Below are 25,668 nucleotides of genomic sequence, written 5' to 3'. Positions count from 1 at the left end.
CTCAGAACAGCCAGCAATTTAATAAACGTATGAATTGTTTATTTCTGGAATTTTCCATTTAACATTTTCGGACTGCGGTTTACCAAGAGTAACTGAAACGACGGAAATCAAAACTGCAGATAAGGTGGGACTACTATGTATTAAGCAGTATTAAGTTCAAGGTTACTCTCCCTGGAAGGTATCTTGAATGCAGTGGTTCTATGCTGCTCCTTTAAATGAGGAGCCATGTGCTTTACCAGTTAGTGAAACTGGGTGTACCACTGACTTTTTTTTTTTTTTTTTTTTTTTACCATTGACTTTTGTATGGAAACCCAGGCATATGTGGGCCAAGGCAGAATTCTACTTCAGCCTGTAGAGAAATGTTAAATGTTATTAAGCATCCCAGAAAGAAAGACTGCTCTGGTTGGTGTGGTTTTTTGTTTGTTTTTAAGGTTTTTGTTTTTTTTGGGTTTTTTTTTTTTTTGGTTTCTTTCTGTAATTAAGCTATTGGCTATCACTTCTTACTGCTCAAAAATTTCAGTTTCTAGCTGAAGCTGAATTGGCAAACTAAATATTTAGGCTTATTTTTTAATTTATTTTTTATTTTTTGGCCACAACGCAGCATGCAGGATCTTCCCTGAACCCACACCCCCCTACAGTGGAAGTGTGGAGTCTTAACCACTGGACCGCTTGGGAAGTTCCTATGCTTATTTTTAAATTATCTAAATAAAAATAAGATGAACCTCAAATAGGTACCTGAGGAATTTCTGCTGAGCAGGTAGAAGCTTAGGTGGATACTACACCTGCTTCTCTTCCCAGATTCCCTGTCTCTATGAAGGGCACCAAAGGCTACTCAATTATCCAAACTACAAACCTGAAAAACATTTTCATGTGTGAGCTCTCTCTTACCTCTTCATATCCAGTGACTCAACAAGCTATGCCAATTAACTTCTGAAATAGCTCTCCAGTTTTTAAGTCTCCCTTTATTGGGGGCTCATATCATCTTACAAGAATGACTGCAGGAACATCCTGTCTGTACCTTTCATCTTAGCCCCCCTCCAATCCAACCATCACATTCACCTCTTGGAGACTTTGCCCAAATGCAAATCCTTCTGTACACATGCAACAAACACCCTTAGGATAAAAGCCAAACTCCTTATTCACTTATTCATTCACACAAATTTTTGACACCTGTTTTGTACCATGCATTGTGCTGGGTGCTTAACACAAACGCTTTCCAGGATCGTATTTATTCCTTGCTTCATCTCCTACCACCCCCTGGTCAGATCTTGCGAGTACACTCACCGTTCAGAACTGTGAACTCTCCTAGAATGCAAAATGTTCTCTCACACTTCCAAGCCTCTGCACATCCTAGTGCTTCAGTGTGAAGTCTTTCTCTCTTTGCCCTTCAAGACCCATTTCCTTCTCTGTGAAAACCTTCTTGGCACTCCTACCCATTCCTGGGCAGAGATAGAAACTTTCTCTTTGGTGCTCATATAGCCATGTTTTTCTACGTAGCACCTAAGTGAAAATTTTAATCTTGATTTTTGTAACTGTTTCCTTGCATTACTTTCTTGATAGACTGTAAAGACAGGGTATTATCTTGTTCATCTTGGTATCCCCAGGGCTTTACTGGGCATCTAACAAATAGTGAATGTTCAGTTAATTACTGAAGAAATTACTGAATGGCCACCTATGTGTTTTATTTTTTTTATACATCTTTATTGGAGTATAATTGCTTTACAATGTTGTGTTAGTTTCTGCTGTACAACAAAGTGAATCGGCTGTATTTATACATATATCCCCATATCCGCTCCCTCTTGAGCCTCCCTCCCACCCTCTCAGTCGTCACAAAGCACCAAGCTGATCTCCCTATGCTGTGCAGCAGCTTCCTACTAGCTATCTATTTCACATTTGGTAGTGTATATATGTCAATGCTACTCTCTCACTACATCCCACCTACCTGCTTTAGATGGGAAATACATTGATGGTGCTACTGTGATACAAGCCCTGTTGTAGGCCTTGGTCATTTGTAAAATTATCTTCTACCTTCCCTTCCGGTTAGATTGTAAGCCTCTGTAGGGCAGGGAGTTCTTTCTCCCATGTACCTAGTAAAAGCCTTTGCACATAGTAAGTACTCAATCCATAATTGTTGAAGTGAACTTTGAAAGCACTCCAATGAATTTCTCTGTAGTCTGTTTGAACTTCCAAAATGATGACTTCATTGCTGTATGCTCATTAAAGAGGTATAAAGAAAAAATTGGAGAACTTCCTAGGGAAATCATTTCTCCTCTGAGTTCCTGTTCTCTTCTGGCCTCTTACCCACTCTGATTGACTAAGCATTAGGCTTGGACAGAGAAGGGCCAGGAAACTGTGGGAGGAAAAGCTGTATCATGCAATAGAGACTCCATTGAAACGAAAAGAAAATTGGATTTTTTGATGGCAGAAACAGATTGAAGAAAATTGTTGGAAATATTAATTCAAGGAGCATCTTGGGTGAGAGGAGGCAGAATCAGAAAACAGTGTGGGGGGAAGGAAGCAGTTAACGTGAGGCAGTTTGACAGTCTGTGGTGGATACTCTCTCTGGTATGACTAATTGAGAATTGATTGTGCATGCAGAAAGGTTATGTTTTATTAAGGGAAACCTTTTTCCCTTTTGTCTTTATGAAATCCGCTCTCCTGCAGATGTTATTCCCTTCTCATACTAAACCCTCATTAATTTATAATTCACCGCATTGCTTTGAAAGTGCTGTGCAGATTTCCTGTTTCTCTCACATGCAGTGCTTCTAATAAAGTCAAGTAGGATATAGGTTGAAATGCCACTTGTCTTGAGAGCTGCACGCCAGACTTGCTGGTGCCAAAACATTTCACCAATCGTCTCTTAGATGATTGTAAATGTTTCGAAGTGCCATTTTGCAGGCTCCATGAAAGTGAATTTGGGCTCTAAAACAACTCTTTTACTGTTGACTATAAATTGACTCTGGTTTCTGGAATCTGAAATCAAAGCCTAATGGAGTCTCTTAGTGCGGCTCTGTTAATTTTAAGGACAGGTACCCTCACAGAGCGAGGGGCACCATTTCACCAATTGCAGACTCTGAGGGCAGAGGTAATAGGAGTGGAGAGAAGAAAGTGAGTCTCCCCTCCAGCACCCTAACTGCTCTTTCTGCCAGGGAATCTGACAGAACTTGGGAAATCACTGGATACCGAAATGTAGAAGAAGTCAAAATGGCTTTTTGGTTTCTAATTGCTCAACATGCCATCCGTGAAAATGAGAAATAAGAAGAAGTAGGTTTAACACCATTTTTAAATTGAATCTCATGGTATGGATACAGGGAAAACAGGAAGATAACTTGACAATTTAGGTAATTTTTAAAAATTTAAACATTTTGAATATGAAATGCCTAAGAGGTATGTAGGTAGAGACCTTGGGTCCTGTTAGAGACTTTAAGTAGGTTTGGAATGTGTGTAGGGGGAGGGTGTTGGAGTGGCTATATTAGAATGAAGTATCATCTGGGTTAAAATCTCACACATCCCACAGGCTGGAGCTACATGGGGATTAATGGAAATATGTGCCTGTACTAAATGGGCAATAGCTCTTCAGCTCTGGCTGATCACTGCCAAACAAGAAAGCAGGCTCAGTGGGACCAGACTTTGTATTTTTCCAAGAGAAACTAGAAAACTATCTTTTGGTCATGCATTCTCACATGAATATTTGCAACTAGCTAGACACTGAAATTTCATGATGGTCATATAAAACACATATTTGAGACAATTCAGGTACAAGTTTGAGACCTCTGGATTAGAGTCTTACTGGGGAAGTAAGACTTATAACATGTTAAGAAATTCAAAAGTATAAGTCATTACATAATTAGATGTTAAATAAAATGAGGTGTCCGTTGAGAAACGTAAGTGTAGAAGGGGAGAGATCAGTGTTGGCTGAGGTTAAAATTATGTGGTTAAAACAGAATTATGTGAAGGAGTGTGATGTTATCTGAAACTTAAAGAATGAGTCATAGGAAGTAGGGGAGGCGAGCATTCCAAACAAGAGTTGTATGAAGCCTAGAGATGATAATTTGGGAAGACAGTGAATAGCTTAAACTAAGTGAGAACAAAGAAAGGACTAAAACCATTTCTTCTAACCCGTAGTCCATTGTTTTCTCTTCCATGCTCTATTACCTGCTATCTTGACTTAGGATAAAACAGAGATATTCATTAAGTAAGTAAATATTTATTGAATACCTACTATGTGCCAAGCACTACTTCTGGCTCTAGACAACAGTTCCTGTTAATACATGCTCTCCCATGCGTATGGACACAAGTCAAACCAGCCTTATTACAAATTGATTACATGGACAGTCACACTAGATACACTTTAATTATTCTAGAAGAGAGTAGAATTATTTGAGAGTTTCCATAATCATGTGAAAATATAATCAAAAATAATATTTTGCATATGAGATTTTATAGTGTGTCAAATATACTTGTGTCTGATATTTCTGGAAGCACATGAGTATAAAAGAATCTCATGTTCATCAAAAGTTTATAAAAAATTAGAAGTGGATAGCCAAACTAAAAACAACAATTTTGTCAGTTAATGAATGAATTCCATTCAGCAGCCATCAAATGAATACTTATCATCAGGACAAATATTAAAATCAGTGTAAGTAATATTTTTATACTTTTCTTCCTTACCTCTCATGCCCTTTGAGAAGGTGCCACATAGATTTGCAGAGAGATAGCTAGAGAGCATAAAAGAGAAAGAACAACTGCTTTGGGGGGAGCAATACTGGTATGTGCCCCCAAAGGTCTTTGTTTATATATAACACTTCATTTTATGAAAACACAATATACATGTCTAAATATAAAAAAAATACTTGGCTTTCTAGCTTCAGCAAATGCCTTTGTACTTTCTAAAATATAGATTGATGTATATATTAATTTTACAGGTTGATGTGTATATCAAAAGACCCATGTTTAACAGTGTAAAATGTAATGTGTTTAAAGAATAATTACATTGTTAATCAATGAATATGAGTAAGTCTGGGTCGGGGGTGGGGAAGCTTTATTCAATTGTTCATTGCCCACAGCAAAGTAAATTGCAGAACATAAAGCTAGCAAAAGTCTATGTTGATGTTTCAAACTCAGTATTACTCTTAAAACATGATCAAACAGTTGGAAACCATTCCAAAAGCATGAAAGTCTAGGTAGTTTAATATAAAATATGTACTTACAAGCTTGTATTGCATAGTGACATTCAGCTCGAAAATACTATATTGCTGGCCTAACCTCTCCATCCGTTTCTCAAAATCTTCTTATCCAGGCACTCTTCCAAGACACACAGAATATTAGCTGTGTACTCTGTAAATTTAACTTGAAAATTGAGAGATCAGATCCATATGTACAAGAAAAATAAAGTGTCAGCGTGACCATCTTAAATCTGTATCTTGGATATTATTTTTAAAACTTACTCCTTCATAGCTGACATACTACATAACAAATATAATGCAGTTTAACCTTATTTTGTTGCATACCTTTCAGAAAACCATATTTCAATCATGAAAAGGGATACAAATCAATGTTGCTTAATAATTTTGATTAAAAACTGTATACCCAAAAGGAACATCACAGCACTTGAATTTCGGTAATATTTTACCTCCCTCAGTCCTGTTACTACTGTGTCACCACAACATCATTTCAGGCAGCAGCTATTAGGGTGGTTGTCTCTTTAATGGTGGCTCTCTTGCATACATTTTACTGCCTGCTCTGATGGAATTTTTATCTTCACAAATATATTTCCTAATTTGTCTATTTCTGTGTCCCTTAAGTCTATATGCTAAGAAGATAAAGGTGCGGCAAACTTTAAGTGACATAACTTTAAAAACAGAATTTTCCAACAGTGAACAACTTAATACACTTTCTTAAGGCATTTTGGTAAAAAATAAATAAAACTTTCTTCTTAAGTTTTTTGATTTGCGTTTTTCAAGAGTTGGGAGTTTGGAGGGTTTTGAGAAAAAGAGGATTACTCAGTGAGTACCACCTGCATCACAAGGCTAAACTAATTTTCTTGAAAAGTTTAAAATTTGCAATTACTCTAAAAAAATTCTTTGTTGACTTTTGGAGATAACACAGATGTCTACTACATTTTTCATAGTGAATGTGTTGTAATATATAACTGTGGAATATTGAGGCCATGGATTCAGAGATGCAATGAAGCTATTTAGGAATTTGGGAGATTTTGTTCTGTTACTGAAGTATTTTCCCTGAAGTAGCTTAGTCAATAGAAGGAATAGCAATTTCCCAGGGACTGCAGATTACTTTTTCTGGATGATTGGCAATTTATAAAATTTGCATCCTTCCTAAGGAAGGTTTTTATAATGCACAGGTATTTCGTTCACAAGCAAGATTAAAATAAGCTAACACAATGTGCAGCTTGTTTTGCCATATTTAGCGCCTGTAAAATATCTGCTGCTCTCAACAAGCCAGTCTGACAAGCTCCATGTCAGTGCAGGGTAATGCATAGGACAGAGATTGTCATGTCTTAGATAGTTAAATGTGTTTATTTTCTTGTCCATGTGTTTTATGGAGTGTTGGTAAATTCAGATTTTTTTTCAGCAAAATTTGCACTGAAAGCTTCTACCTAGAGGAATATTTGCCTCTATGAAGTACAATGTAATAGAACAATAATTGAAAATAATTAGTAAGTAGCATTGTTTATATTGTGCATAAGCCTGGTTCCCAAACATAAAATTTCTGTATACAGAGCTTTTAGTTAGTAAAAAAAAAAAAAAAAATGAAGTGAGCATTTTAGAAAGGAAATTTTTCTAAATTTTGCTACTTTTGGTTACTCAAGACAGGCCGATCTAAGTCTACAAAGAGATTTCAACTGTCTTCAAGCGAGGGGCCTAGTTTTTCTTTGTATTTTTTCTTTCTTAAATGTAAGCACACTGGGAAAAATAATAAATTTTATTGCATTGGATGCCTGTGGAATAACGTAGTATATTTTCTGCTTTATAGGAAAATGTATTTTTTCATCGGAAGAAAGAAAACGGTCTTATGAAGAAATAATCCTTCCCAGAATAGGTGACTACATTTGCTGATTAATGGGGTTTTAATATGAGGAGTGTGGTTGTCGTTGGAAAAGTAGCCACAAAATAATATTGTGGTAGAAATAGCTAATAAAAGATGAAAGTATGTGAGTAGTTTGGTGGAGAAAATATCAGAATACATGCTACACTTTCTGAATATATTTTTGAGATATAATTTGAATTTAGATCTTAATTGTACAGTTTGATGAGTTTTGACAGTGCATTCAGCCAACCTAACCAATATATAGAACATTTTCATTACCTCAGCTAATTCCCTCATGTCCCTTTCCAGTCAGTCTCCCCTACCCCTGACCAGAACCAATCACTGTTATAATTTCTATCATAACAGATTAGTTTTGTCTGTTCTTGAGTTTCTTATAAATGAAATAATATGATATATACTTAGAAATTTTGATAATAAAAAAATGAGAAAAATATAGGAACACCTAGTGGTTAGAAGAGGCAAGGAAGGTTTTGTCAAGATAGAAGAGACTTGTTGATATTGTTCACGGGCTCAGGGAAAGAACTTGTGTAGAGAAAGAGCTGGAAGATTTAAGAGAGAGGGCATAAGTGATGATGTGATTCTGAAAGAATAGAAACATCTTTTCTGAACTGGAGATGACAAGATGAGTAAACATAAATTCACAATGATGTCAGTCAACACTGTTACATGACTTTTTTCCGGAAAATTCTGAGCTGGTGTCGGTTCAGGGGAATCAGAAGACATAATTTAGCCAGGGTTGATTATGGGCAAGACGGGTTCAGCAGATGATCAAAAGTGTAATGATAATTAGGGCACAGTATAAAATACATAGAGAAAAAAATTGTTAAGAGTCAAGGCAGTGGCCGTTACTACGAGTAAGACATTTACACGCACTGGTTATTTGTGATTTGAAGAGCTTGTGACCGCTTTTAGCATAATATCTGAAAGTAGCCATCTCCAGTTTATACCTGATTTCTTTTTCCAGCTTTAAAGAGCCAACGTGTTTATTTGAACACAACATGGTTGAAAATCCTTTAGCAACTTTAGGAGACTTTTTGTTTTCTACTACTGTTGTTATAGATAAGCATTAAAACACATTTGTTAATGAAATCCTTCCTCCAAACGTGAAATTTTTGTAGCTTTTAATCTTTCATAAAAAATCTGTGTCTCGCATTAAACCTGACTAGAGAGTTAGAGCACTGCATATTACCAAAGAGGTAAATAGGTTTTGAATTTAAACACCAGGAAAAATACTGCTAGAAGAAGGGTGATTGTTGTCCTTCAAATCCCAGCTCTACAATGGTTTCACTAACAATCCAAGCAATGCCAGTTTCTCAGTTGCCATCAGCTCCATTCAATGTTAATTTGCATTCATCTTTTATTGAAAATAGTCCCTAATATCTAATTTTTAAAAATTTCTTCCACCATTTATTTCTTGGTCCTTGATTTCTAACTCAAAGAATTGTGACTATAGCTGTTTTATTATCCCTACTTTATTTATTTATTTACTTTAAAATATTTTTGGCCACCCCACGTGGCTTTCAGGATTTAGTTCCTGGACCAGGCATCGAACCCAGGCGCCCTGCAGTGGAAGCACAGAGTCCTAACCACTGGACTGCCAGGGAATTCCCCTATCCATGCTTTATGATTATACTTTCCTAACTCTTCAGTATTTCAGGGTGGGGGGGAAGCTCACACCCTTGTAGGTCCAGATTCCCCTAATTTCCAGTGATCTCTACACCTAATAAGTGCCTCTCTGGTCATCTTGAATGTTCTCCAAAAAAGCATGGATGAGTAGGCCAGGGTGACTATGCTCTTAAGTGCAAATCACAGCCATTTCAGCAATCAGGGGCCAGAGATCAGACAAAATCGTTCTGTAACATTGTGCCATCTTCACATTTTTACTTAATGGTTACTCATTTATTAAGGCTACATATGTTCTGAAGATTCTGCTCCTGTATAAGAAGTGTGTAAGTGCTCTTCTTATATCCATTTGTTCTTTTTATATTTAAAAAAATCCTCCTCTTCCCAGCTCCATTAGTTATCAAAGCCATTCTTTTTCATGTGCCAGGATGTAGCTCAAAGGTTAACTTGTCCATCCAGCTTAATCAAGAGGTGACTGTACTCTGGTATCTCTGAGACATGCAGAATGAAAAGGTTATAAACCCTGAATGTTTAGAACATTGTTTCAGCACAAATTAATTAGTGACAAATGACCTGAATTGATTCTGTCTAGATCCAGGTCAAATGAGCAAGCGGATATTTGACTTCTAGCCTCAGATGCTAGTAGCCTGGCTGTTGGATTTTTCCATCAGGAGACCAGGGTCTAGTCTCAACTGCTTGAATGAGTTAGACTTTTGATTTTATCAGTCCCGCATAGGGTAAGTGAGTAGGCTCTGAAGAAGTGATTTGCACTAAGCAAGCCCATCAGAAATTGACTTACGGAACAAAATGGCATTTTATCAATTTACAGTGGTAAAGAAAGAGCATGGACTTTGGAACCATGTAGAATGAGGTTTAATTCTCAACCTCACTATTTAACAGCTGTGTAACTTTGGATATATAATTTAATCCCTCTGAAATTAATTTTCCTATTTGTAAAATGAATATAATACTTATTCAGGACTCTGCTGAGAATTACATAGGCTATACATGAAAAGTGCATAGGAACTTCTCTGGAATGTATTATGGGCTAAGTAAATATTGCTTTATTTTTCTTCATTCCTGTTAAGCACAGAAATGTTTATCTAATGAAAGTTTGGTGCACTAGTAGGTAGATTCCTTCAGAAAGTCAGTCTACAGATTAAATAATTATTTTGTAAACATAGAATTATACAAAGAGTGATATTTTCATCTAGTAAAGGCTTAACGAATTGATCTTCTTCAACCGAGGAATATTTCTGGGTAGATAACTGATATTGGGCTTTAGCCTTAAAAAGCCTGTCCTGTAGAGAATGTAAAAGACGTATAGAAAACATTTTATTATGTAACTCTCATTCTTCAATATTCCTTATTAGTTGCACACTTCTGATAGTATGGTCTTTCCTAGAAGATGACTTTCTTAGCTTATTTAACTCCTAATTTTTTATGATTCACTTTTGATTAGGAACATATTTCAGAATCTTTTGTGAGGTTTGGAGATACCTTAAATTTATTAGGAGTGATTAGGTTGTCATTTCTACAGATTTATGTTGGTTCTTGTTAGCTTAAATTTCGGATGATTTTCAAACCCTGATTCTGAAGTGAGAAAGCTTATTTGGTGCCTTCAGTGTACCAGGTAAAAATTACACTTATAAACAATACAAATGAGGAATCTCATTTTGCAAAATAGCATTGTGGTTCTTATAATCTTATATATCTGTCCACTACTGCCTCAGACATCTGTTAAAATTTCTTTTCTCATTTTTTCATCACTCACTTTAAATCTTTCAGTTTTATTGAGGTCTGGAAGTAGAAATCAAGTTTTTGTGACCCTTCCTCCCTGTTGCCACATGAGAAAGTAGCAGTAATTTTTTTTTTTTTTTGAAAGTAGCAGTAATTTATACCCTCTCTCAAGAAGCTTGAGTATGATGAAGGATGTAGGCAAAAAAAGGACAATTAAAGTAGAATGGACTAATTTCATCATTGAGCCATATATATGGTGTAAGAGAAGAACAAATTGTGGTTTTAGAAGAAGGAAAGTGTTTGGTTCAAACTGAACACATACCTGAAGTTTGTCCAAGGAATAATGAGATGGCCTTTTACCAAACTCTTGGCTTTACTGCTCTCTTTCTCTGACACTGCTACAGACTAGGATAACTATAAAATACATAATAAAATTACGTTGCTAATTTCTACTAATAAAAACAAGTTAATAAGAAGTTTCTTTGATCAACTGTTAGTTGGTTAGAGAGTAATGCTAAGAAATCTAATGACATAGCTTTGACTACTCTAAATCCTTCCTAAGCAATATCATATAGTGAACTCTTTTTTTTTTTTAACTGACTGTATCTAAAAACTTGACCAGAAACCATTTCTTTACATTATTTTTTATAAAGGAATAGAAAATATAAATGCTTTTTGCATCCTGTTAGCATTGCAGGAAAATCAATCCATGAACCGGCCTGTCCATTGGAAGAAGGCTGTGGTTCCATGTATGTGGGGTGCAGTGCATGTGACAGGTTGCTGATATAATTTACTCTGACATCTCTGTTTCTTTTCTGAAAAGAATTTCTTACTAGCAGGGCTGAACAGAGACATAAATGATGCCCAAGAGCACATAGAATAATATTTAGTTCAATTTTATTGTGAGTTCGTACTTAAAATGTGAAGCTGGCATATCTGAAAGCATTGTTATTTATCTAAATGAATGCTGTATGTCCATGCCAACCTTTTATTTCAGATATTGCATTTTTCAGTTCTAAAATTTTATTTGGTTTCTTTTTATATTTCCTATTTGTTTACTGATTTTTTTTTTTTAGTAAATGTCTTTGAGTATAGTTATAATAGCTGCTTTAAAGCCCTTGCCTGCTAATTTGAGCATCTGGGTAACACGATGGCCAGTTTTCTTTGATGTCATTTCATTACATGTGAATCACATTATCCTGTTTCTTTATATGTGTGATAATTCTAGATTGTATACTAGACTTGTGAATAATACATTGTAGAGACTCTGGATTTTGTTACATTCTCTCAAAGAGTGATTTTTGTTTGCTTGCTGTTTGTTTTATGAGACAATTCCAAGCTTTGTCTCTACAGCTTGGGGAAGTAGCTGATATTTTTTCAGATCTTTTAGCCTTAATTGGGTTTCTTAGAATCTTCACTGCTCATATGTAGTTCAGAGCTCTGCTAGATATTAGGCAGGATTTATCTACAGTATTTGTCCCCTGCCTCTCTCCAACTCTTTCTTTTCTAAGATATCCCCCCTCACTGTTCAGATGTGGTTAGCTCCAAACTCTGGTTCGTTAAACCAGCGAGACTATGGGTCTTACTGTTATTTATGTAAGTTGAAGGAACTGAAGAGAGACCAAAAGTAAGCAGAAAGTAGAGAGGACTTGACAGTTGAACTTAGAGAATAGCACTGGATAAATTCAGATAAATTTCTTGGTTTTACAGGATTTTGCCTGTGGACCAAATAAACAAATAAGGTGTGTGCAGAAAATATATACCATTACTGTTCCAGCTGACAGTGTGATTTCCACCTCATATTGAAACATAAATTCATAAACTCTCTGGCTTACTTAACCTCATTGAACCTCAGTTTTTACATCTATAAAGATAGAAATAATAACTCTTACCCCCTAGGGACACTGTGATATGTTGTATATGTGTGGTTTTGCTTATATATATATGTATATTATACTATGTATAACAGTATTTTTACTATAATTTATTAATTTCTGCCTACAATTTTTACCCAAATTGAGTCATCCGTTCAGTTGTTCTCTAAAGTCTTATAAGGTTAGAATTAGGTACCAAAATTCAAGGGCACTTTGTACATAGTAGGTTGATACTGTTATTTAATAAATAGATAAACTGAAAATCATTCTTCAAAAAACCTGGATTACTATGCAGCTTTCCTGTCCTCCCCTTTGGGTTTACATTCCATCTTCTGTGCACTCCAGATTAAGAAGGTATGTAATATCTCCCATCCTAAAAGTTCTTCATATCTTCACCAGGATGAAAAAGAACTTACATAATTAATTTATAACTAAAAAGAACCATTATTTCAGGTTCTTCTTTGCCACAGTAAATAATGAATGTATTTGTGTCAAAAAATGAGTTAATCACCCATGTCAGTGGAAGTTAGGAAGCAAATGGCGTAGGGGTTAAAATATAATTAAAATAATTCGTAATTTGACAATTGAAAATTGTTTGTATATATAAAGTTAAAGTTATTATAAATAGGGTTAACTATAGTTCTCACTTATCAGAATTTTATAACACTCAGATTTGAATGAAAGAGAAAAGAGAAAAAAAGAGCAAGTGATAAATAGGATTTATTCAGAAGAGAACCTTCTGTGGCATTTCTTGAAGATTATGTATAATCAGTCCAAACTCCTACATCATCCTAGAAATGTACAGTGAGAATTATTATTCATAACCATGATTCTGATTCATATGATCTAACTCATCAAATATGTTCATTCTCCTCCATAGATTATACTTAATAAGCCAAGAAGGGGATTAAATTACTTTCAAAAGGTTTTAAAGAAGAATTGAAATTTTAAAAAACTGTTTTCCCTCTCTAGTTTAAGTTCATGAGAAAATTTAGTCAGAACATCCCATTTTCTGAGCTGTTAGCATATAAAGAATTTTTCAAACCGCCAAGCTGCTGTGTGAAATGTTAGATTTACTTTTACACTAATTTCCTGTCCTTTTTAGCATCAAGTCCCCCGAAAGAATGAGACTGGGGAAAGGAGAAGGAAGAAAATAGCGAAATAAGGGCCCATTTATTCTTATACATGTAGGTTGATTTATTGGTTTATCTTCATTTAATTTGAATATTGCTTGGAAGATTTTATTAGTGTGGGAGAGATCAAATTTGATACCATGGGGAATAAGATTCTTTATTGTTCAATGATTAAATCATTCTCTTTTGCAAGCCAGAATTTAAATTTACACTGGCCAAACTGTTGAGAAAAGGAAAAAAGTTTTAAGAAAAGGAAACTTATGGTAAGGGACAACGTCATTTTCTAAGAACATCTTGGCTGTAAAAAGCTTGATTATTGTCCTGTTAAAAAGTCAGCAAATTCCTTTCTTATATGCTTACATTTTCTCACCAAAAAGCATTATGACTAAGGAATATATGTATAATACGCCTACATTCCATCCCCTACCCCATCCTCTTCCTCTGAAGTCTGGAGAGGTATTTAGGTTAATAAAGCCACTGGCCAATGTGGGCTCCTGATAACAATGGGAAATAAGACAGTTTTTCTTTGAAAAGTGAAAGTGACTGTCTTCAAATGTCCATTATACCCAGTTATTCAAAGAGTTACATTCAAGGTTGAAACCATGCTTTTAAGGCTCAGTGACTACTTAATTATCAACTCCATCGCTGTGGTTACGTACCTGTGGTTCTCTCAGTACCACAGGTAGTGGTTAGGGTTTGTAGCGTTTGGTTTCACTCTCAGAAGTTGGGAAAGTATCCTTTGAGGTTTTAGCAATTACACAAAACATATGCTGTTTTTCCAACAACATCAAAGAGATTATGTAGACCTTGTTACAAGAATTTTGATGCTGTTCTGTTATTTGCCCTCCCATAATTTTGAATTAAAGATGTAATTAGACACTAAATAGAACTGTTGGAATGCAGTCTGCATGTCAGCTTCTCTCTGTGTTCGTGAAGCAGCTTTGTATGTTTACGTACGTGCTCCAGCTTGTTCCATACTGCAATTCTCAGACTAGTTTGAGGCATTATATGGAAAACTGTATGAAAATGTATTTTCTCATGTTCTGTGAAGTATTCGGTTTGTTAAATTGTCCCCAAAGCATGATTAATACCTAAGAGATTTATAGCAACCATATGTACCTTCTTTCATAATTAGTCTAATTTTCTAGAAATGTTCAGACTTAAGCCTCTCCTTACTTTAAGAAAAGGAATAAAGGGAGCTTTATCCTTTTACATTCAAAAGGTAGTCACTTTCTCTTCGTATTTGGGAGTAATGCCGATCTACCTTGACAATGGGGAACATCGATATCATTGAAAGTTAACATACTATAATTTTAAATTATAAACTATAATATTTCACTTATCATTATATTTATAAGAATTATTGTTTTTAAGTCTCCTTTGGCTTCCCAGTTCTTTTTACTTGTGCCATGTATAACATAGGTTCCAGCCAGCCCATTGATTCAATTGGCCCATTGAAGATCATCCCCATATCAGCTCAGTTAGAGCAAATAATATCTGATTATTTAACAACTGCCATGTTCTTGTAGATATAGCCAGAGTCACCCACCTATCACCCTGCTGTGGCTAAAAATCTGGCCGTGCACTTTCTAACCTACTTTACTCTTGATGGTGCTTCCTTTATTGTCAGTAGGCAGAGGGCATTTGTTTTGAAGCCTGGATTCTGAATTCAAACCATCAAGCAAAGTCTATTAATGCAGAAGCTTTTAAGTTTATAGTTTCCTCAATGAATACATTTTAAAATGGTACAGACAACTATATAACAGCATTCATGTGAGGTTGGCTCGTATGCTAGCAAAGTTTAAAATGAGATTTAAAAAACACTCTGGTGTTCTGAGGAGAAATCACTCAGGTAAACCTACAGAAATAAAACACTAAATTTCAGTATGTGTTCTATTCATCTGTTTCAGTTGTGTACTTGCTTGAAACTAATTTGCTAGTTAAGTTAGCATTTCCCTTTAAAATAGTCTTTGTTGAGTAGATAAGATATAGCTATAACTTTTCATTAACTGGGGCATAAGTTTTAAATAACGAAGACTTAATCACACAAATAATTTGGCAGTAAAGTTTTTCAGCATCAAATATAACTATGTTATAAATTTTATGCTCAGTAAAATATCAGATCATTTGAATAAGTCTAAGAGAAGACTCTTCTAAAATGTTGTCTCTGATTATTGGACTGACCCTGAAAGGATATGAGTGACGCTTTCAGAGTATGTATCTTATCTTCCTTTTCAACAACACATGCCTTTCTCCTTAGGGTCTAATTTCCCTTCAAGCTTTAGCCCTCCAACAAAAAGTGATTCCTTGTAAGATCTGTGGTGGCCCATATTGCTAAAGCAACAGGATTTTTGATTCTTCATTTCACACGGCTTCTCTGATGCACCACAAGCTCACGATGATTCCTTCCTCCAGGCACTCTTTTCTTGCCCTTCAGCACACTGCACAACACTTGTTCTTTCCTTTGCTGGCTCATTCTCATCCACGTAACCTTTAAATGGTGGAGTTCCTTGAGCCTCAGATGGCATATTTCTGTAGCAATTCTCTTCTTTCTCTAAATGTTCTCACTCACAGTCACAGCATTCATTGTCATCTGTGTGCTAATGATCCTCAAATTTACACCACTAAACCAAAACACTTCTCTGATGTCCAATTCTATATTGAGCTGTATACTTAAATTCTTCCTCTGAATGTCTTACAGCACCTCTGCTAAAATTCAGGATGTCCCAACAAGTACTCTATGATTCTTCCACAGATTTCTCCTTTTTCTATCTTTCCCATCTCAGCAAATGGCATCACCATCCGCTTAGTTGCTTAGGCTAGAAACCCAGGAACTATTGTTCACTGTGCTTTTTGACCCTCCAAATCCAGAATATCTTTTCCATTTTAAATCCCCTGTCTAAAGTGCTTTAAATGGCTATCCATTGTAACTAGAGAAGAAAGTAATTTACTTGGTCTTCCAGACTCAGCTAACCCTGCCTGCCTTACGTGGAGACCATTCTTCCTTTGTGCTCCACTAACACACTTCCTTTGTGCTTTTTCTAGGGTCCTTCAAACACATGTCCTCTTTCTGATTCAAGCCTCACTTATTCCTCCCTCTATTTAAAACTCTCTCCATTGATTAACTTTTGTTCATTCTTCAAAGCTCAGTTCCATTTTCTGTCACTTGAGGATATCTACTACATGTTTTGATATCACTATTTACTTCACTTTCATAGCACTGTTATAATTAAATATTTAGCTATTTTTGTATTCTTAATTTGCTTTCTTATTTCCCCACTAGAATATAAACTTTATTAGAACAGAGAATATGATTACATCCCTAACTTTTTGCATAATGCCTCACATGTACATAGAGGGTAGTTTTAAAATAATTATCAAGATAATAAATACTTCAGGAGTGAAAATTTTCTTCTCTAATTAGGTTTTAAAAGATAAGTGCTTCAAAAACTAAAACAGAATGCAAAATAAATGTTTGATTATATGAGTCAAATAACAGTAAACGTTTAGAGCTTGAGATTTTTTAAAGCTTTCTGCCATTCACACTTAAAGAATTGAATTAAAACTTTTGTTTTTGTTTGGTCAGGTTACAGATTGTACAGTTACTATTTTAAGTTGTGGAATCAATATTTTACAAACATTTTCTTCTTTTATTGTACAACATATTATACATATTTAACAGAGGTTTCTCTTCAAGGTTAATTGTATAATAACAAACAGATTTACAAACAGGTACAATCAGTGAAAAGTACTGAATACCAAAGACTGATTAATGAGTTTTGCAAAATAAAAGTGTTTTTGGAAGTGTAGCAAAAATAGATACCCAATTTAATAATCAGCTTTTACATTCATTTTCCTTTGTTTTAAGGTCTTAAACAAAAACATGTAAGTTCTGAGAAACTGTCACTAACTAGCTCATTGACAACATGTATCGAGATATTTTAAAGACAGTTAGAAGTGGGACCCCAGGCTTTGGCTCACCTCTGAGCTCTTGTTCAGCTCTTCCATTCTATAAACAATTAAGCATACTAGAATAATACATCATATCTATTCTTTGGGAAGGTTATTTTCTTCATAATTATATTTCATAAGTAGCAAAAGCTTGGCACTTTAAGTAACATATCTTTTTTCTAGATATTTTGTTGTGGATTCTTATTTAATTCTATAATAAGCATAGAACACATTTTTTATTATTTTAATCCATTCACATTTGAGAGACTTGTTTTATGGCCCAACATGCGTCTATCTTGGGCACGTCCTATGTGTACTTGAAAAGACTGTGTACTTTGTATTTACTGGGTTCTGTTGTATAAATATCAATAGGGAAGGTGCTGGAACATGTTGTTTAGATTATCCACATCTGTACTGTGTTTTTGTGACTACTTATTCTATCAGTTGCTGAGAGGATGTTAAAAATCTCTATGATTGTGTAATTATTTATTTCCCCCTTTAATTCTATACATTTTAGCTTTCATATACTTTTGTTATTAGGTTCATGTACATTTATGATTTCTGTACCTTCTTATTTCATTGTTCTGAAATGCTTCTTTTATATTAGTAGTACTCTTTGTTTAGGTCTATTTTATCTGATATAAAATACCCATTGCATTTTTCTTATGTCAACTTTTTTTTTACATACATCTATTTTGAAACTATTTCTTTCTACCTGAATTAAATAGCCCTTCTTTATGAATTTAGATAGTGTGAATCAGTCCTCTAAAATGTAATTACACCTAATGTCGGTATCTGCGAAGTTTTGAACAGATCGTGTACTACGGAGATTGCACTCAGTTGTGGCTAATCTACTCCTACCCCATACCAGGCACAATCTGGAATGTAGCATCTCTATATTCCTTACTACCCATCCTAACGATATGAGTATACACTTTTTGGCATAATCTGTTAACAAAGATATCTGGGAAAAACAGTGGAAGTGAGAATAATTTAAAAGTTTATTCATTGGCCTGCAATTTCTGGTCTAGTTAGTGTTTTTAAACTTCATGTTGCTCAGAATGTGTGTGTGTGTGTGTGTGTGTGTGTGTGTGTGTGTATGTATACTGTGAAGCTTTTGAAATAGTTCCTAAGAGGTGGTTTGAGAAGGGAGCAGAGTCCTGAGCCACAGACTTAACAGAAAATGATAGCACTTAGATCCCAGTCCCTCCGAAGCATGGTTTCAGCACGGCCAGACATCTGAGGTTGTTGAAGGGGGATGCTAGGCTAACATGCAGCAAAAAAAAAAAGTTCTTGTTAGGGTGAGAACATTTCTCTTCTCCATACATAGAGTAAAGCTTGACTTCAGATTTTTTTAACTTTTATGTGCTATTACTTTGAGCCTCTTGTGTTTACGAAATAAAATTTCAAATAAAATGTATTTTCTGAGAACAATTTTTTCATGTTAGAAACTGCTTACTCGAGATACAAGCACTGTCATTTTTTCCCCTAGTCTTATGCAGTAATTCAACAGAATTGCTTGTTTGGGGATTCTTTCCTTTGTTTCCACTCTAGTGAAAAAGAAGGCACCAGAGAGTGAAATCCTGTTCTCTGATTGATGAGATTTTGTTCAGGCTGTGACAGTGCATAACTTCTCTCATTGCCCTATCTGTTGACCCCCAGAGAGGCTGAAAGTAGCACAACCTTGGGACATAAGAAGTTTTTTTTTTTTGTAACATTATTTATAAGAATAGAACCATCAGCATTCATGGTAGTGGAAAGCAGAATATATTTTTTAGCAGAAAGCTAAGAGAAAATTGGTGAGCTCAGGGTGCTTAATGGGGCTAATGAAGCAAATGCCATCAGACTTGGCGCTTATGTAAGACATGTAAAAGTATTTTGTTTTCTCAAACCAAAAACTGAGCACATAACTGTAGACTATAATCACCTTTTCAATGTTACTCAGTGATTGCAAGGGGAACCAGGGCAGACTTATATTATGCATAGCTTAGTGCTATTCATCTTCCCAAACTGGGATACAACTGGAATTTCATTTTTTACTGAGGAAAGTGCTGCCTTTACTTTCCTTTCTAAAAGCCAGAACATTCATAGCACAGGTTATAGGTCACTAAGTTAAAATGTAATATTTAACCTTAAAAGGAAGTAAAAGTAGTGAAGTGATGATAAAATGTGGTATGTAATTCTGAATCGGTAGATTTTTCAAGAACTAATTCTACAGGTAGTCCAGACTAAATACAGATTTTATTTTATTATTTTTCCCATTTCAGTTGACAATGTAAAATGATTTGGTTTTTTCTTGAGGTATAGTTGACCTACAATATTAATTAGTTTCAGGTGTACAGCATAGTAATTCAACATTTGTATACACTGTGAAATGGTCACCACAATAAGTCTAGTAACCATATGTCACCTTACAAAATTAGCACAATATTATTGACTGTATTTCCCATGCTGTACATTATATCCCCATGACTTATTTATTTTATAACTAGAAGTTTGAACTTTTTAATCCCCTTCACCTATTTTGCCTCCTCCACCCCTTTCCATTTTGGCAGCCACCAATCTGTTCTCTGTATCTATGAGTCTGTTTCTGTTTTGTTGTGTTTGTTTTGTTTTTTAGATTCCACATATTCGTGAAATTCTGTGGTATTTGTCTTTCTCTGACTTATTTCACTTAGCGTAATACCCTCAAGGTCCATCCATGTTGTCACAGATGGCAAGATTTCATTCTTCTTTATGGCTAGTATTCCATTGTATATATACACCACATCTTTTTTATCCATTCCTCTATCCATAGACACTTAGGTTGATTCTATATCATGGCTATCGTAAATAATGCTGCAACAAACTTAGGGGGATGAATATATCTTTTTGAATTGGTGTTTTTGTTTTCTTTGGAAAAATACCCAGAAATGGCATTGCTGGATCATATGGTAGCTCTGTTTTTAATAGTTTGAGGAACCACCATACTGTTTTCCATAGTAACTGCACCAATTTACATTCCCACCTACAATGTATAAGGGTTCCCTTTTCTCTACATTGTCACCAACACTTGTTATATCTTGTCTTTTTGATAATAGCCATTCTGACAGGTGTGAGGTGATAGCTCACTGTGGTTTTGATTTGCATTTCCCTGGCGATGAGTGATGTTGAACATCTTTTCATGCACCTGTTGGTCATCTGTATGTCTTCTTTGGAAAAATGTCTATTCAGGTCCTCTACCCATTTTTTAATTGGATTATTTATGGGGTTTTTTGTTATTAAGTTGTATGATTCTTTACATATTTTAGATATTAACCCCTTATCAGATTATGATTTGCAAACTTCTTCTCCCATTCAGTAGGCCCTCCTTTTCATTTTGTTGATGGTTTCCTTCACTGTGCAGAAGTTTTTTGGTTTGATATAGTCACATTTGTTTATTTTTGCTTTTGTTTCCCTTGCCTTTTGGAGTTGGATCCCAAAAGCCAATGCTAAGACTGATGTCAAAGAGCTTACCAGCTTTGTTTTCTTCTAGGAATTTTATGGTTTCGGGTCTTCATTTAAGCCTTTAATCCATTTTGAGTTAATTTTTATATATGGTATAAGATAGTGGTCCACTTTTATTCTTTTGCATGTAGTTCTCTAGCTTTCTCAACATCATTTATTGAAGAGACTGTCCTTTCCCCATTTTATGTTCTTGCCTCCTTTGTTGTAAGTGAATTGAACATATTCATGTGAGTTTATGAGCTCTTTATTTTGTTCCATTAATCCATGTGTCTCTTTTTATGCTAATACTATACTGTTTTGATGACTATAGTTTTGTATTTTACAGTTTTAAATCAGTGAACATGAGGCCTCCAGTGCTGTTCTTTCTCAAGATTCTCTTGGCTATTTGACATTAAGTACAGACTTTAAATGGTGCCTTTGCCAAAAGGAACCAAGTAGGGGAATATTTTGTTTATTAAATTTCCCCACATATTTCATAAAGTGAATTGACATCGAGTTACACAAATTTAGAGATGAGAGATTTTCTTGATGGAAAAAAATAAAAGCTATGTTTTCCCTTTGTTGTTAGATATTCTTAGTCTTTTCTTTATAAAATCGTAAAGGTGTTATTTGAGCTGCTTGACCAATTCATTAAAGATAATTTGTATGTTTAAATTCAAAATGAGAATTAAATCTGTTGGACTCTTCACAATTTACTGAATCATGTCTGGTAATTAGAGAGTAAACAAGGTTATTATTTGATAGGTTTCATAACTGTAGACTAATTAACCCTGAAAAGAAAATTTAATGCAAAACAAATTTTAAAGTAGAGCCAGGAAATACTGCTTGAAACTTGATCATTTACTACTAGTATTAATTCAAATTATATGGGAAGGAATTTTCTAAATTTTCCAGGAGAATTTTTTCTAGAAAATATATTAGGAAAATTTGAATTATTACTATTATTATTATTATTAATACATAGTTTGTCCATTTAAGGACAAATAAATCAATAAAGACCAGTAGAAATACCTGTTCATTTTGAGTGTCACCACATAATGAGACCAGCCCAGAGACTGAATCTTATTCTATAGCTTTATCAGTATATTTGTGCAACCTATACTTTATATTAAAACAAAAGAATTCATTTGAATTCAAGTTTATAGAACAATATAATCTGCTAGTTAATCAAAGCCTCATGTTTTGTGATTTGAGACCAAAATCAGGGGCCAAGTCTTTCCAAGTCTTTCTCTGTGAGTCATTAATTTTGTAAAATAGAGATAGGTGGTCTTTTAGGAAAAATTGTACCCAAGAACATCTAAGTAGTCATGGCGACCTGGGGAGTAGAAAAGCCAAACTGATTTTTCTGGAAACCACTGAAATTCCCTTTGTCACCATCCAGATTTCTCCTGCTACTCAATCTGAAAAGATTAGTAGTAAACTAAGTAGATTATAAATGAATAAATAAATTTATTCATTACCCAGGTTTTCATACTTCAGAAAGACTTCCTCAAGCCCCAGCTTAGGTAAAGTACCTCTTATGTGTGACTTTTCTTGGAACATAGCATGCATCACATAAATATCTCTTTGTTTCTCTCCATTTGCTAGACAGTGAGCTAAATGAGGGTAGAAACTATGTCTTAGTCATCATTCATTTGCTCATTCTTGTATTCATTCATCCATAAAAATTTATAGAGCACCTACTTGCGTTAGGCCTTGCAATGAACTGTGGTAGAATGGGGAGAGTGAGGAGGGGACAGCTGATAGACATCCACGGAAGATGTTAGGGGGACTTTGTGCTTGATCAGGTGTGGGGAACTGAGGGCGGTAGAGAAATCTAGAGTGACACCCACCTGCCCAATTTGGTTGCCTGTATAGACTGTTGAATTAATAACCAAGTAGAAAATACAGGAGAAAAATGTCTTGCCTATAGATAATAGAGTGAGGAGACTAAGAAAATAATTGGTTCAGTTTGGGCTGTATTAAGTTTAAGTTGCGTGTGAAACATTCAGGTGAAGAAGACTTGTGAGCAATTGCAAAGATGGGTCTGGGTCACAGAAGTGTGGTCAGGGCTGAATATACACACCAAGAAATCCTGGCAACCGGATGCAATTGATATAACTTAAACAGCCAGGCAGGCCGGCAAAGAAGAATTACTCAGAGAGAATAGAAGAATGGCAGGAGAACAAGATACCATGGATGCCAAACAAGGAATATACATTATAGAACACATGTGATCACAAATTACATTGAAGGTGAAAGGGGGTGAGATGAAGTACATGCTGTAATGAATAATTTTTATCAGATTTATAGTTTGCTTTATTCTGAACATCAGAGCTTAGACTGTCTGAGGTTTTACAAAACCCAATTAAGTTACAAGTGCTTTTTAACAAGCTGAGCATTCTTAAACAAGTCTCAATGTGTCTATATCTTTTTCCTTTATTTGTAAAATTTAGAGACTCAATAAAATGGTCCTTCTGGAGCCAATATTTTACATATTGTATTGGAAATAAGCAGGTAAGCATTCTTGACCAGAAGCTATTTCCTAGGGGATAAAAGTAGACAAATAGAGCCATCATATGTCAAGTTCATATCATATATCAGAAAATCAACCATGAAAGAAAATGTTGAAATTGTACAAAGAGGAAAGTTTGAGAGCAACTTTTGCTGTGTTTCTTCTACAGGATGAATTGCTTTCATTATATAACAACTGGGAAACCAAATCAAGAATATCAATAATCAGGGCATCTTATATGATTGTCACACCCAGGCCTCAAGGAAAAAATTCTTAAATCTAAATGATTGCAGATGAACAAAGATCAGTGAGTCACATTATTATTACCAAGTCAATATTAACATATGTCCCTATGGGGAAAAAAAGAAGAATCTGTTTGTTAAGTCATACACAGTTAACTGAAGAATATTTACCAAAACTCAAGCTTTCTTAACCAAAGTCAATGTAGATGACTTTCAGGGTGTTATCAGTACCCTAAAGACCCTAAGATATGAGTACCTAATAATATCAGGTTTCAGACCATAGAGAAAAGGGAGAAGAGTAATCATTAACATCCAGAGACATTTGTACATGATAATTATCCCCAGGTGCTCAGATTAATATACTTTCAACATAAACATGTGGGATAAACAGCTGTCATGGAAATGTGCCACCAAAATGAAAACTTCGCTCAACTAGAGACACATTTTGGAAGCTGGTGACCCAGTACATGCTCCTACTTTAGGAAAGCAAATACTTTTCCCTAAGCCCATAAACAAACTTAAAACCAGGAAGGATTTCTTTGGAAAATAGTAGAAATCTCAAGAAACATTTTCAGTATTTACCAAATGTCTCATAAACATTTGCTCAAAAATTAAAATGAATAACAATCTTTATTCATTGTCCAGTGTTTAATGATCAAATGTTGAGTTGCAAAAGTAAACTCTGCTTTACATATGAAGACAAAAATAAAAGTATCAATAGATATTCTTGCAAAACCAAATATTGCATCTCTAATGCAGTATGAAAAGAAGCCTGTGGATGGTGCATCCAAATTGCTGGCATCAGTGCTCACACATTTTTTGACTACTTCTGGTAAAAGAAAGGCCCTTGTACTTTGCCTTGAGTACTTCACTGATTCATATTTGAAAGAACTCTTGCAATTACAGTCCTGAAAGGAATCCTAGTAGATAGTCTAGCATTATTTTTGAGATGCCAGACAGCAGGACTACTGTGTTTGTGTGTGTGTGTGTGTGTGTGTGTGTGTGTGTGTGTGTGTGTTTGAGAGAGAGAGAGAGAGAGAGAGAAAGAGGGAAGGAGGAAGAAAAGAAAGAAAAGAAAAAAAGAGAACAGTAGAGGTAAGAGCATTGCATATAATAGAAAAACATAGAAGAAATTCACCTGCTTCTATGCTACCTGGAATGCAAAACACACTAAATCAACATGGTTTAACCCAGAAGGTTGGATTTAAGCATTAGGTCTATAAGAGGACTGAGAGATGAAAGAGTTATATCAGCTATCCACTATTTATTTATTCATTTAATATGTAATACAAGCCAACCATCTGGGTTATTGAATAATAATCATGGTATTAATGAAATTACATATCTACCAACCTTGGTTTTAGGTTAAACAATGTGAAATTACCTACCTGTGGCCATTTTTTACCTCAACAAAGGCTATTTCATATTTTTGAACCTAGTATTTGATTTATCACTGAGTACTTTAATGGTAAATGTTAACGATTTGTAAAGACAGTTTAAGAAAAGCACAAATTTATATGAATCCAAATAATGACATGCAAATTTAAGCTTTGACTCTGTTAGACAGATTAGCACAAATTGTATCAATTTACCAAAAAGAAGAATTCTTACAGTCTCTGTCCAGCGAGGGCTTGTTCCTCTTGATGTTTTACCAAGTACCAAAATAGCAAGATCATATTTCTTATTAGAAAGTTATTGCTTACAGAACTTTTTGGATTAAACAGTTGTTTCAATAACCTTTAACTAAAGCTGTAAAAGAGTTAATCTATTTGTAGCAACTTTGAACCTTTCTAAACTCAGTGTTTTTAGATGAAAGCATTGATCCTCCTATGCTTTATGAAGCAGCATCCTGCTGGTCAGTATCATTACAATGATAGTCCTACTGGGAGAGACACCAGTCCGGTTTATTGAATGAAGATCTTAATATTGTGAATGCTACTTCTAAAGCTCAGCTTGATTCTTTAAAAATGCTTTCATACATAGTGGATGCTTACTGTACTCAGTTATTTGAGATGTTGTGGCACTTACTGAATTTTTGCATAAATTGAAGTTGTCTG

At 34.9% G+C, this 25,668-nt stretch overlaps 1 protein-coding gene across 3 annotated transcripts in view; it reads left to right on the top strand.

Moving 5' to 3' along the window:
- Positions 1-25,668, top strand: part of ALCAM (activated leukocyte cell adhesion molecule) — a 192,740-nt gene that overhangs the window by 83,189 nt on the left and 83,883 nt on the right. For 2 of the 3 annotated variants that reach the window (XM_057697132.1, XM_057697131.1), the window contains exon 2: positions 6,994-7,059. The exons of the other annotated variant lie outside the window; for it this stretch is intronic. In XM_057697132.1, coding sequence (XP_057553115.1) covers positions 6,994-7,059 — 66 coding nt within the window. The remainder of the gene's footprint in view (positions 1-6,993; positions 7,060-25,668) is intronic. 3 annotated transcript variants of the gene reach the window in all.

The sequence above is a fragment of the Hippopotamus amphibius genome, chromosome 10, assembly GCF_030028045.1.
Source record: "Hippopotamus amphibius kiboko isolate mHipAmp2 chromosome 10, mHipAmp2.hap2, whole genome shotgun sequence".
Classification (NCBI taxonomy): domain Eukaryota; kingdom Metazoa; phylum Chordata; class Mammalia; order Artiodactyla; family Hippopotamidae; genus Hippopotamus; species Hippopotamus amphibius.
Note: the sequence above shows the minus strand (reverse complement) of the source record. Positions and strands in the feature narration are given on the sequence as shown.